General features: G+C 52.3%; 1 protein-coding gene across 2 annotated transcripts in view; it reads right to left on the reverse strand.

Annotated features, from left to right (window-relative positions):
• The window catches only part of PAX3 (paired box 3), a 96699-nt gene extending 86067 nt beyond the window's left edge, over positions 1-10632 (reverse strand). The window contains exons 1-4 of one of the 2 annotated variants that reach the window (XM_020910770.2): positions 10214-10632; positions 8679-8914; positions 7201-7327; positions 5898-6032 (exon numbers count right to left, since the gene is read on the reverse strand). In XM_020910770.2, the coding sequence (XP_020766429.2) occupies positions 5898-6032; positions 7201-7327; positions 8679-8914; positions 10214-10298 (583 nt within the window). In that variant the 5' untranslated portion in view covers positions 10299-10632. Of the gene's footprint in view, positions 1-5897; positions 6033-7200; positions 7331-8678; positions 8915-10213 lie in introns of both variants that reach the window. The other variant, XM_020910769.2, reaches the window with a different exon arrangement.
• Between the last annotated feature and the right edge of the window lie 3568 nt (positions 10633-14200).

Here is a 14200-nt window from a genome sequence, read left to right on the forward strand (position 1 = left end):
TCCTAGCATTCAACAGCAGTGCTGAGTATGAATTGGGAATCTGTGCTGTTACTTCAAATTCTGATGACTCTAGAAAGTGTAAGCCACAGGACAAATAAACCTTTCTGTGTGTGTGCAACTGGGTAGAGTTTACTGCCAGCATAATTCATAGTGACCGACTTATAAATAAACTCTAACGATGCACAAACTACACACACAAACAAACACATATCTGCTCCTACATTGTAGGAGGTTTAAAAATATACATGGGACTCATCTAACCATCCGTAAACAGAAAAAATTGTGGAAACATATGTAGGGAAATGCAGTTAATCTAACTCTCAGTTTCCTGTGTATTTAATTATTCCCCACCTAGTTTTACATAAAACTCTGACATCTTGCCTTTACATCATTCCAGCTTGGAAGGCAACTTCAGTAAAACTTCCATATTTAGAAATTTAGTGGACACTGGGATCTTAGTTTCCATGCCTCCCACCACCTCCCCGCCAAGGAGAATCTATTTGATGATAAATTCACCATCTTAGCTTAAGTTTTAAACAAGAAATCACCATAGGATAATTAAAAACACCCCATGAATCTCTTCTCTACAAACCTAGGACATGTAACTGGTTTCGGTTCCTATTTCTTAAAGAGAATTCGGTCAATCCTCCTTAGAGGTTTCAGAGGAAAAGGGGGATTTTCCAAGACAGATAAGTTGAAATGATCCCGCTTTGATCTCAGTGGTTAAGAATCCTTCACAATGGAAGATGGCCACTGAGAGGCCGCGATCCTGGCCTTTTAATGCGTAACAATGGTATCAACAAACAGCTACTTAATCAATATTTGGCCAGAGCTGCTGAAAACTTCCTTTTCAGATTTTAATTCCTTGTTGTAAAACAACCCCAGAGCAGCCAGTGAGATAAGGCATTAAACTGACTGCTTAATTGCCTTTTACTGTCTTGTTAGTTATATATGTACATTCTTAATGGTTCTTTAATCTTTATTTACCCGCATAAATAAATTACCTGGGAGTAGGACCCTACCAAACAGAACCTTCTCTGCCCCCAACCCTAACGAAACTCTCACCATTTGTTTGTTGCTGTTGTTGAGGCTTTTAACATTTATTGACTATCTTCGTACGTTAACATTTAACCTCATGGTTACGAAGGATTTTTGTTGTTCTCAAAATACATATACTCATGAACGTTGAATCTGAGTTCGGTGGCGACACTGCTATTCACCTGATGAATTTCCGCATATTCCACCCCTTGAACCCAGGCGCACTTGCTGGTTCCACCTCGCCGCGCGGATGGGTTTTATTGCATAGCCCTGGGGACTCTTAAATGACCCTTCAGTAATTATTACGCACTTGAAGCCCCAACGTCTCCGTTCCGGTGCTATCACCTAACAAATCAAACTTCAAAATAAACATACAATTTCAAGCATTAATTAGAAAATCTGCATGTTTTCAATAAGGCTATAAAGTAAGCCGACAGCAGTCAACCAGACAAAACCAACCAGCGAAAAAGAAAGCTACAATCTGATCTCGGTTGCTTCCTTTCAAATCGGTCCAACGGGAAAATCGTTACCGTTACCTCCTCGAAAAGAACACAGCGTGCTGTTTCAATTTAACTCAAGTTCTGGTATTTCCCATAGATTTTTAAATGGGTGATATTTCCTTGTTGAGTATTTTAAGGGCTTCAAAAAACATGAAATTTACCCCCCAAAGACAAGAGACGACATGGGTTCAAATTCGTGATTCTGACAAATGGAGAGCGGGCTGTCCACTTTAATAAAGGTTCCGATGCCACAAACCTAAGATCTTACAGCTCATGATTTTAATCTGTGGGAAAGTTTTCCCCCCTCCCCGCCCCCGCCCCTGCCTGCCCCCCGCCCTTTGCCTCGCGCCAAAAAGTCCTTCCCTGCTAACTGGCGGGGTTGGGTGGAGGGGGGAGACACGATACTGCCTTCCGTTCCCCTCGATTTCAGTAGTGCTCCCATTAATGATAAAATGTTCATGATCCCACAGGAAACGAAATCGTTCCAGAACCTTTAAAACTTCAGTACGTGTTGAATTGTTTTATCCTATGCCCCGCTGAAAAGATGACGTCGTCTTCGTTAATTTTAGAAAAGTTCACAAGTTTGCAAACTCGAGCAAAACTTTTGTCACTTTTACTTTCTCAAACAAAACAGTGCTTTTCATAAATGTCAAATTGAAAGGGATCGATATAAAAGAAGGGTAAGCTCCAACCGACCTATGCTTGGGTCTCTTGGCTCAAACTTTGAAATTGTTGCAAACCTCTCACGCTCACTGGCGATTTTTAAAAAGGGTTAGGGTCCTATGAAAGTGTATCTCCAGCCCCAATCAAAACATCAATTTGGCAATCTGGCCTCTCTCTCCCTGCACCCCCGAGCTGCCACTTCAAAGCTGCTGCAACAAGTCAGTAATTGTAACTTTGCATCTAAATATTTAAGCGCGAGTCTTGCAGTCGCGTGTCCATTTACAGTCCTCATCTGTCCTCTAATTCCATTACGGCACAAAGCAAAAATGTTTCCCAAAACTCACAAACAGGAAAAGCGTCACCCTGCCGCTGGTGGAGGAGGAGGAGGCGGCGGCTGGGGGGAGGAGCTGATGAAGGAGCAGTTTCTATTGATTAGTCACCGCTTTTGTGTTAAGGGCTTTCTTTAAAATAAGAAGAAAAAAAAATGGGGGGAGGTTGCAGAAATTTCACTAATGTGAGCCTCAGGCAAGGAAGGGGGAAAAAAGAGAAGAAGGAGGGGGAGGCGGGCTGTGTCTAGATGAAAGTGAGGAGGACATAAAGGAGGCAATTGAGTCGGCTGCAGCCCGTCGAGCTAAGCTTCGAGCGGCCGGAGCGCAGGGGAGGGGGCGGCGCGGCGCGGCGCTTTGGCTCAGGGCGCAGGAGTGGGGGCCGTGCCCATTGTGGCGGCGCCCGCGGGCCCGCTCCGCCGCGTCGGGGGAGGAACAGAGGCGCCCATTGAGTGGCCGCGGCGCGGGCCGTGCCCACAGCCCCCCAGTTGCCGCGACCGGGCTGGGTTCCTCCGGCTGCGCCCGGTCGGCTCTCGGTGCCGACTGGGGAGGGGAAGGAAGGGGAGTGAAGAAGGTCCTGGGAAGGGTGCGGGATTCCTGGCCGCCTAACCCTCTCCTTCCACCCTGGCAAAACAGCTGGAGGTGCAGATCCGAGGAGGGGCGCGCAGAGACTGCTGCGTGCCGGGGCGCACTGGCCTGCGCGCACCGGGTCGGTCCGCCACGCTCTTCTTGGATGGGGCAAGGCACAAGGCAAAGTTGGGAAAGTGAATGGGGCCATCAAGAAGGCGACCCCGAGGAGAAAAACGAGAGCTGTTCTGACCTCTTTCAGGGTGCCTCTCACCCTATATCCTAGTCTCTGACAAGTAGAAAGATGGACCCGAGAAGAGCCAGTTAGCAACAGCCGGCAGGCCGAAAAGGAATCTGGAAGCTTCAGAGAGTGCGCGCCGCACTGCTCAGGACGCTCAAACGGCCTTCCTTGGGCCCGTCTGGGAGCTCAGACCCCTTTATCAACATTCATTCTATTTTCCGAGCCGGGCAGCCTGGGACTTTTGCTGCCCAAACGACAGGGAATCTTTTTTTTTTTTTTTTTTTTGAGATTTCTAAACTTCCCTTCCAACTCCACTCCACTCTGTCCTTTCTCTGGGCCCCTCTTGCCCTCCAGGGCTCATCTGGAAAAGGAGCTAGAGGCGCTAAAGAGACTGACGCTGCCTCTTGCTTGACAACCCCAAATTAAATTAGACTTCAGCCTCCGAGGTGCGTGTATGTGTGTGTTTTCAACGGTTCAGCCCCGCTGGGGAGAATACTCTGCTTTTAAAAATGGTAGCAATTGCCCTTGAATGGCAGCAGTCCCTGCTAGACGGCGCGAAAGACTAGAAACATTTTGTAGGTGAAATGGCCACTTTTTCCACGGCTGGAGAGTCCATAAAACTTCCTGGCGCAGCAGCTCTTGGGGCTCATTGAATAATTCATCCCTCATTGCAAGCCCATAATGTCTATTCTCAGCCCTTTGTGGAGCTGTTTTCTCTTCTTTTCTCCTTGAATTATAAAAAGGTTGCCTTCCTTTGTTCACATCAAGCTGCTGCGAGCGGGAGCTTTGTCTGGGCCGAGCTAAAGTGTGAGTTTCAATGGACTCTCCCGGCTTTGTCTCCCAAGTTCATCTCCAAGTGTAGATTGTGTAGAGAAGGCCTTCTTTGTAAAAGCTGGAAAAGTTGTACAAATGTTTGACCAGCTCATTTGGGGCGTTTTGTCTCCTGGGCCCTCGGTTGCCGGTGTGGTGAGGGAGCGGTGGAGCTGTGGCGCAGGCGCCTCCAGCAACAAGTAGCAAAGCCCGGCCACCTCCACCCCCCTTCCCAAGCCTCCCTCTGGGTTCACTGCCTGCAGGGTCCCGGTGGGTTTGGGGTTGGCTGGCTTCTCGCCTTCCTCCCTCCCCAGCACCTCCAAATACAGCAGCTAGACCAGGACTAAAAGCCAGGCATCCTCTCAATGACAAGGGCAGAAAGGCACCCCTCCAAAAAGAAGGGCTTACACTGAGTCCGTGTGACACCCCTGCTTCAAAGGAGGGAAGCCACAGGGTATGTGTCTTCTCCGCTCACCCTGCCCTGGATTTTTATGTCTTGATTGCCTGCGTGTGCCAGAGCACCTAGGCATCAGTTTAGCCCTACAATCTGTGGTTTGGATTTGTAACATCTAAGTCTGTGTCTCTTCGAGGTTGTGTCCAGATTTTGTATTGATTTGTAAAGCTGCCGGCTCTGGAGGGCCAATGGTCTGCGCTGGAGTTGAGCAATGGAAGTAAGAGAAGCAACCAGTTTCCTGACCCACAGTACTACCCAGGACACCACCAGCAGGCATCTCAGATCCAAGTGGGTGATCGCTCCAAGCCCACCTGGAGCACCGCCTGCCCTTCTAGGTCAACTCAAAAGTCCACTCAGCCTCAGGAGTCTCAGTCCCCAGCAAGGGAAGGCCATGTGTGGGTGGGGACACCGGGCAACTCCCGACTCTTTGAGCCTTGGAAGAGGTGCAACCATCCCCCAGGCCAAAAGTGCTGAGAGGCAGAACTGCGGAGACTCTCCTTGTGCCAGAGATCCCTTCCCCGTTCAACTCCCACGGGGTTGACTTTTTCCATGGGGCTCTGAAGAAAACCCCAAGGCTACACTTAAGGCTCCACGGGGGGGGTTTTCTCTTGAGGCTGCCAGATCCCAGCCAAGGAGAAGACACCCCTGGGAAGACAAAGTGCGCCCACACTGCGAACCCGAGATCCCAGAGCCCCTCGGCTTGTAACCGAGATCTTAGGCTTGTTTTTCTTCCCAGACACACACAGTTCAAACCCTACCGCACTTGAAAACCAATTTAAAACAAAGGAAAAACCACCGACGTACACATATACGTTTATAAGGCAATCAGTGTGATGAAACTTTGAGAACCTACTGCCTTCAAGAGTTTTGAGTCTCTCTTCCTCTCCCCCCTGCCTACCCCCTGTCCCCAATCAAGAAAGCTCTTTGGAGACTCTGGGCCTTTCCTAAGGGCGCAAAAAGTTCCTTTAACCTCGGGAGGCTCAAAGACTGCCCCCCAGGCCCCAAACTGCTCAGATTCAGTCCTGCAAGCCTGCGGGCAAGAGGGCAGCCCCTCAGTCAGACCGCTGAGTGGTGCGGAACGAAGATTTATAAAACAGAAAAGAGAGAGAGATTTTTGTATTCAATGAAGGTGCATCTCGGGTCTTTCTCGCCAATGCTCTTACCCGGGTGCAGCAGATGCTAGCGAGGAGGGACCGCGACCTGAGCCGGGGAGGCGCAGCCCTGACGCCTCCAAGATCAGAGCGCGGAGTCCGGGACGCGCGGGCCCGCAGGGCGCCGCCCAGCGCGCCGTCGCTTACCTCGCTCGCTCAGGATGCCGTCGATGCTGTGTTTGGCTTTCTTCTCACTCTCCTCTGCCTCCTTCCTCTCCAGGTCGGCCTCCTCCTCTTCGCCTTTCCCGAATTTACTCCTCAGGATGCGGCTGATGGAACTCACTGGAGGCGGGAGGAAGAAGGGGGCGCAAACCACTGAGATGTGCAGGACCATGCTGGAAGGGGCTCCCCAGCCCCTAATGGGAGTGGGGGTGAAAAAGGCCTGCCCTGCACCGTTTGCTTCTGCCCCCTCCTGCATCTTTGGGCATCCTTGTCCTTCGACAACCCTCCTCACCCTCCCACTCAACCTCCCCCCATCCCCTCATTGTACAATCGTCTTCTAGGATCGCGGAGACCGGAGCCTGGAAAGCTCGTTCCTCCGGGTTAGGGGCCGGGAACAGCCGTACCGGTCCTCTCTCCCCAGTAGGAAGCCTCCTTCCTGACTCCACAGACAGGTCTCTAGATCTCCAGTCTCAGAAAATTCTCCCGCCAGCCCACTCGGCACACCCCCACCTCAACCTGAAGGCACTGCGCCCCGCGGTTCGCGGTATGGCAGGAAGAACAAGAGCGGACCCGTCCCCTGCAATTCGACTGTTTTTCTTTTCTTTTGAGACCATAAAGGGTTTAAATTTCAACTGCAGAATCGTTTCCTATTGTAAAAATCAAAAGAAAATGCACTCTTCCCCGTTTATTTTTTCCAGATTCCAGTCTGGTAAACAAATCCGTCCTCTGAAATATCTCGTTCTCGCGGGGGGGGGGGGGGGTTTCCTTTTAATTAAAAACAAACCCGCGCGCCCTCGCGCTCGCCCTGCGCTCGCCCCTCTTCTTCCTTCGCCTCCCCTTGGCCGCCGGGGGCGCCGGATGGTCCCTGGGACTCTCCCGGAAAAAAAATCTCCCGGCCGTTGCCGAAGCCTCCCCTCCCGTGCGCGCACGGAGAAGCCTCGGTTGGCGCGGCCCCATCTCCCTTCGGTTAGGGTTACCAAAACATTTGTTTCTCTTTAAAAGGAAACATCAATATTAATAAACGCTCGGCCTCCGCCTCGCGTTTCCTGCCCTGCGCCTTCGACAGAAACCCTCTTTGGGGAGCCCTGAGCGGCGGTCTCTCAACCCCAGGACAAGCAGGTGATCACTCCCTCATAAAACGTCTAGTTCGTAAATATCTCACAGCCCCAGGAGGGACCGCCTCCCGATCGTCCCGATCGATCGCTGGGGGGTGATTATGGTTCAGATGGCCCGCCCGCATAATAGCGACTGACGCCTCGTCTTGGGAAGACGCAGATGCGCCTGGTACCTGAGGGTACGGTGTTTCGATCACAGACCGCGTCCTTGAGTAATTTGTCTCGAATTTCCCAGCTGAACATGCCGGGGTTCTCTCTTTTGTATTCCTCTATTTTCTTCTCCACGTCAGGCGTTGTCACCTGCTTTAAGAGAACCGGCAGACCGGCGTTGGTACCCAGTCCTCTGGGCCCGATATGGCAGCCTCACCGCCTCTGGGCCTGGAGGGATGCTCCTTCTTGCGCCCCATGGCAAGTTTCCCCTGGTTAGCAAAAGGACCCCAACTCTCTGAGCAGTGTACTTTAGAAAGGGACAGGGAGGAAACCATCCCAACCCTCTCCTCCCCACATCAGCTCTCACAGTTGGGATAAAATAAGAAGAGATATGACCTCTTGGAAGCGGTGTACTTTCTGATCCTGAGATTAAAGAAAGGCAACACTTACTCTGAATCAACATGAAAATGAAACCAAAAAAGGAAGGCTTGAAAGAGGAGCTGAAGAAATCAGGTTAGATCTGTAACTTGGGCCTTTCCAAAGGAACTCAAGGTTTTAGCTCAAGTGAAGAGCAAAATGAAACACAAAAGCTGAGTCTCCAATAAAAGTCAGAGTGGTAGCAAATATGAATAATTGGAAAGACAGGCTCTTTATTCCCCCCCCCCCCCCCCCCAAGAAAAAGAGTTTCCAGAAATTCTTAGAAAGGTTGCAAAGCAGGCTGGCATGCAAGGAAAGGCAGTTGTCTGGAAATTTTCAGTTTACCAGAACCCTCCTTTTGGTTTTGCCCTGTGGCAACCAGAAAATTATATTGGATTTTCCCCACATCCAGAAAAAAGGACAGCTGTAGGCAATCCCCTCCCACTCAGCCATAGCCAGTGTGATTCTCTCTCCTTTTGTAAGGAGAACCAAAATAAATTTGAGGATAGCACCAAACTGCCTTTTAAAAGCCAAGTCATCGGCTCATTACAAAGAAAGCAAATCACCCTAGCTTTTGATTCCTTGAAGACAATTGGGACTGGAGGCAACTGGGGAGAAGAGTTGGGAGCAAAACCATTCAAAAACCAAAAGTGACTCCTTGTATTAAATGTGGAATGGGCAGTGCAGTCGCTGGGAGCTGGGGAGATACTTGGAGAAGAAACCAGCAACAGGTGAGCACCTACAGCTTGCATGCTTTGGGTGTCTGCCTAGTAAAACAGTTAGATGTGAATTTCAGGATTCTGAGGCATAAAAAACAAATGCTTTATCTCCTTCACAAAAAGGCTGGAGTTTTTCCTTAGCATTTATCAAGGAGTACCAACTCAAACAGCATTGTAGACCCTTCTCTCCACCGGCACCACGCCCTGCCCCCCTCCCCGCAACACACACACATACACACACACCTTCCCAGACTTGGGAAAAAAACACCTCCGAAAGTCCCAGCTGGCAGTCCTTTCCCGCTGCCCACTCTGCCCTAACTCCAGGCCCCACAGGCAGGAGGCCCCCAGGGCCCGGCCAAGCTCACCTTGGGCTTGCTGCCACCAATGGCGCCAGGGCGGATGGAGCCGGTCTCCTGATACCTGCATAGGATCTTAGAGACGCAGCCGTGGGATACACGCAGCTGGCGGGAGATGACGCAGGGCCGTATGCCATGGTGGGCCATCTCCACGATCTTGTGGCGGATGTGGTTGGGTAGTGGCCTGCCGTTGATAAAAACACCTCCGAGCTGGTTGACCCGGCCCTGACCGAGGGGAGTGGACACTGGGAACAGAAGGCAAGAAGAGAGACAAATGGAAGGTCATTTGGGGAGAGAGGAGAGCAGCCCAAAAGATGAACCCCAATTTCACACTCTTCTGGCCAATCTGCATGTTACAGCCTTAGCACTGAAATTGCTACATTCGGGCTCCCAACCTGAGACCCTATTTCAACCACACTTGTTCAAACTGTTAAGCAGTTCAAGGGCACATAATCTTGTGTGAGAGGAGCAACCAGGGCAAAATAAACTCACTCTAGTGAACCTGTCTTCCCTCTGGACCCAAGAAAGGGGACAATTTGCAGGGGCGGGGGTGGGAGGGTGGGGTGGGGAGACCTGGAGGCTGGTGAAGGAACAGCCTCCCTGCAGAGAGAAGTTCACCCAGGCCTTCTGCGACTGGCATTAAACGCTGTCTAATTGGGGTGTCTTTCTTTCTAAGAGACTTGGAGGAGTTGACAACCCTTTGGGTTTTGGCCTAGGAGTGCCACAGCCAAAGGTCAAAGCAAGTGAAAGCAAGCTGCAGGTGTCAGCTCGAGTCACCTGTTACACCTCGGGCCAGAGACAACAGTCCAGTCTGCTCAGAGGCCCCTCGCCACCTCTGGTGCTCTGGTTATTATTAATAATACATCCTGTTTCAGACTGAGGGCCAAGCCCAGGCGACCAGAGTCAGCATCCCGGCTCGGGCGCCCCAACCTCGCAAACTATCTAGAAAGTCCTAAAAGGGACTTGCAAGGTCTCCTGCCTCCCTGGAGTCCAGAACCTTCAGACTAACTAAAAGGCAGTCCCCCAAACAAGTTGTGGAAACTTCCAGATGAAGCTGGAGATAAATGGGGCCCTAATTAAGGAATCAATTAATACTAAAAATTTCCCAGCACGATTCTGCAGGGGCATGCGCCACCACAACTTTGCACCCCCTAAGAAAATCCTTCCAGAATTAACAAGAGTTTAGCGAATACAGGAACAGCCAGGGTAGTTTTGAGATGCCTTCGGGGGCACAAAGTTGCTTGCTGGTGCTCAAAAGTCGGTTGATCCCTGCCGCACCAAGGCATTTCCAAAACAACAGGCGAAAAGCATACCGGCCCGGGAGCAGGCCTGGCCGCCAAGCTCCGGCAGGAGTTGCAGAGAGAGGACGCTTCGTTTACCCAGAGGAAATCGAGAGGGGATCTCGCCCGACTGTTCCCTCCTGATATGGGGGTACCCCGGGAATGGGCTCCTGGACGCGCCGAAGGGATCCGTGGGGACCCCGGCTGGGTGGAGCAGCCTGGCCGCGGACCCACGATCTAGGCGGCGCTGAGGCCCTTTCTTACCTTCCAGCGGGAACCCGCTGCGCGGGTAGTTCTGCCCCGGGCCCGGCCGCATCATCCTGGGCACAGCTCCGGCCAGTGTGGTCATCCTGGGGGCAGTTTCGCTTGGAAATTATATCCAGGTGAAGGCGAAATAGACGAGACAGGCGCTGGCGACCCCAGGGAACTCCCCCGAGCGTGGAGAGCCCCTCCCCAAAAAGGCTGGAGAGAAAGGAGGGACCCGGGGAAGGGGGGCTGCTCGCTCTTCGTCCAAAGAGAAGCTCGAGGTGGAACTGGGGAAAGGGGTTGGGCAGGGAGGCCCCGGGAGTCCAGGATCCCGAGCCCAGGGCGGAAAAGTTTGGTGCGAGTCTGGGCCGGCGGCCCCGCGGCTGGGAGTGCTGGGGAGGGGGCTCGGAGCTCGGCAGCGAGCCGGGGAGGGGGGTCGGGGGCGGGAGCGTGGCCGGCCTGAGTCTCCTCCCGTCGTGACACCGAGTGCGGGGATCTGGGCTCGGGAGCATTTATTAGTTCTTTCACCCAAAGCTTGGTCAGGAGCCCTGAGCTGCGATTGGCCGACGGGGAGACCGTCCCGGGTGGCGGAGATACGCGCTGATTGGGCGACAGCGGCCACTTTCTCTTCCGATCCCCGGCGGTGCCCAAGCCTCGGCCGGCCCGGAGAGGGACCCGCGCTGCGCCTCTAACCTGGGGAAAGAAGGGTAGACCCAGGGAAACCCGCAGAGACAGTACGCAGGAGATGCCGAGACTGAGGAGGGATCTGTGCCTGTCTGTCTGTCACTCCATGTATGTCTCTCTCCTTGACTTTCTCTTTCTCCGTCTCCTCATCTCTCTGTGTATCTCTGTGCCTCCGTCTCTGACTCGTCCTCTCGTTCTGTCTCTCTATGTGTCTCTATGTCTCTGGTTTTCTACCTGTGGCTCTGCCTCTCGCCCATTTTTCTCGGCTTACTGCCAATGAAGGGGGCGCAGTTCCAATAAGAAGGTTTGGAGACCCCAGACCTCTTTAGTCTTCCTTCTTCTGGCCCATGCCCCTTGGCCTAGGCTTATTATGAGGGTCTTCCCTATGGGGTTCCTCCCAGAAAGAGTCCAGGATGTGCTGATAAGTTCTTTTGTCTTCACCGTCTGGCAGCCGGGACACTGAAGCTTACTTAGGTAGTGGCCGGAGGCCCCAGTCCTGGTTACCCGAAGCCTGGGAAGGGGAAGAGAAAGAAAATTATCTCCTCTTTTTGATTAAAAAAAAAAACCCTCTCAGAAGCCCCAGCTCTAAATCTAGAGGTACAGATCCCCCAATGCTCCGGCAGAGATTCATCTATATGTTAAAGTTTTGCCCGGCTGCAGCGTTTGTTCTCAGGAATTTATTATGGTATTCAGACTAAACTGCTGGAAAAATAAAAGGAGCAAAGTCTTGGCTAGGAGCTGAAGTGTCCCCAGCAGGATATGACGCCAGGAGTGTTGTAAAGACTGTCTGTCCTTAGAGAAGGTGCTATTGTGCATAGGCTTTTATTTATAACTTGGTAAGTGCCAGCGAACTCGCCTCCTTCACACCCCCGAGTGCCAGCCCCGCGCTCTGCACTGCGCTTTATTCGCTCGAGTCTATTCAGAGACTGTCACTCTGGGCCTGCGAGGTATTCAGGGCCTTAATCAATCAAAAGGATGAGAATCGGGCAGGTTTTTCCCTTTGAAATAAAGGAAACAATGACTTCTGGGCTTCAAGTTCCCCCTTTTCCTTTTACGATTTTTGATTTTTTTCTGTGTTGGAGTTCTCCACCCTCTCTTGTCCTTTTCCCCCTCAACTCATTTGACAGTTTTTACGTGAACTCAGCCCCCCCCCAACCCCAACTCTCCACCCCCTAATTAAGTCAAACTAAGAAGGCAAGATGGGGGGTTGGGGGGAGTAGAGCTGCTCAACTGTGTGGGAGCCGGCTCTTTAAAACTCCACTCGCAAGTGGGAAAAGCCGGCAGCTTTCATCTCAGCCCAAAGTCAAAAGGTTTGGTTGACCCTCTGAGCAATGGGAGACGGGCAATGGAGACACCAGAAAAAGTCTGGACACCCCCTCACCCACCCAAGGGGGGAGGCCCCATGCATTCGCATTACACTGGAGAGATGCTGATTAGCATGCAGCCCTGTTTAACTTGGTTTTAACACAAAATGATTCAGTTCGTCAGGGGGAAAACGTTCTCACTTCCTTCTTGCACACTTGAGGGCCACCAAAGCCTGTGTCCTGTTTCCTACGCTACTTCTCAAGAGCTGGGCTTTTTCCAAGTTTTCTGCCACTAAAGCTTGAGCGGAGCAGCCAGAACACCTTCTAGGGTCCCTGGTTCTTGTTGGAGGAGGGAGGTACCCAAAGTGCGTTTCACGGGAGCAAATGCAAACTCCACTCGCAGTTAAAAGGAACCCGGGAACCACTCCCAACCACCGGCAATGACAGTGTAAAAAACTTAAAGAACGGCCAGGGCTGTGTCTCATTTGTTGCGGAGCCGAGGGCTTGGTCTTCAAGCTCTGCCCGTGGACCCAACACTCTCTCCCGGGATGTTCTCTCTTCCCAGGGTCTGTGGATCTGTGAAGGGACATGAAGCCAAAGACTCACTCTCCCAGGTTTTGCATCCTCCTCTCAACCGTAGGGCCGGCAGGACCCTTGAATGGGGATACCGCTGATTGAAACTGATTTCGAATGCCCATAGGTGCCGGGCAAGCACGCACATCCATAAACCGACCACCCCTTGCTATAAAAATGTACAAATGGAAACCAGAGAGGGTAGGGTGGGGACCTGTGGCCCAGGAATCTCTCTTTCCCGGACTTCCCCGCCCCCCCCCCCCCCCCCCACCAGAGCGCTCTGGCGTTTATATGCCACCAGCTAACTCGACTTTTCCCCACCCTGGCAACAGCTAGAGGAACCTGAGACCGAGATGGGTGGGAGGACATCCTCAGGTGCTTGGGCCTGTAAGGTTGCAGGATCACTTCCGAATTCCCCAGAGTCCAAATTCCCTGAGGTTGGTAGACCTGAAGTCTGACTCGGGAGGGCCAGGACAGCAGTGTTGGTTGAGACCCCCGGGCCAGTGATGCCCACTGCAGTCAAGTCAGACAGGGGGGAGGGGGTCTGGTGGTGGTGGGGGGAGGCTGTCTCGCATCACGGGAGCGCTGGTCACCAGACGGCAGAGTGGTTACTGGTTCCCACCTGGTTTCTCAAGAAGGCACCTGATTCTACACTCCAGCCCATCCTTCCCTGTCTTCGAAAGCTTGGGCCTCCCCTTATTTCTTTCCAAAGTCTCTGGAAGCCAAAGCTAGCCCATCCCCTGACTCCTGCAGCAGGAAAGGACTCTCCACCAGGCCCCACCCCTGCCTGGAACCTACAGACCACCGAGTCCCCGTTCTACTCATTGGCAAAGAGTGACCTTGCAGTGGGCTTGGAAGACGAGTGCCTGCGCCATGCAGCCCTGAGTCCAGGTTTGGGAGGCAGCATCATTTCTGCTGACAAATTATCCAGAAAGTAGCCAGAGAATCTGTAGCTCAGTTTTGTGAAGGAGGGTGGTATCCACCCGCACTGTCTGTGCATGTGCAAGATGAAACTGGAGCCTTGAGGACAACGGTAGGATAATTCAACCAAAACAAGATCACGACTTACCACTGCTTCCTCTGGCACCCCCAGTTTCAGAAGCCCTTCAGGTGAAATAGACAGCAGCTTCCCCTCCCAGCTCCAGGGGAGGGGAGGACAATGCCCAGTTCCTAGGAAGCTCTCCCTCCTGGCAGGATTGGATGCAGGGGTCCACAGTCCAGTCAGGTTAAGTGAAGTCTGCCCCAGGCCAGGTGACACCCAGAACACAGCTCCCTCACTTGTGGGCCCCAGGCCACAGTCTTTCATGACCCATGGACTTCTTGTGTCTCTGAGAGACGATGACCTTATTCTATCTGGACACAGGCCTTAAGAGGAAATTATGATCTATATAAAATAATGTGCCTGAACTGGAGGGTGCCTGCCACCCAGATCTTTTTTTGCCTT

This window comes from Odocoileus virginianus, chromosome 30 (genome assembly GCF_023699985.2).
Source record: "Odocoileus virginianus isolate 20LAN1187 ecotype Illinois chromosome 30, Ovbor_1.2, whole genome shotgun sequence".
Classification (NCBI taxonomy): Eukaryota; Metazoa; Chordata; class Mammalia; order Artiodactyla; family Cervidae; genus Odocoileus; species Odocoileus virginianus.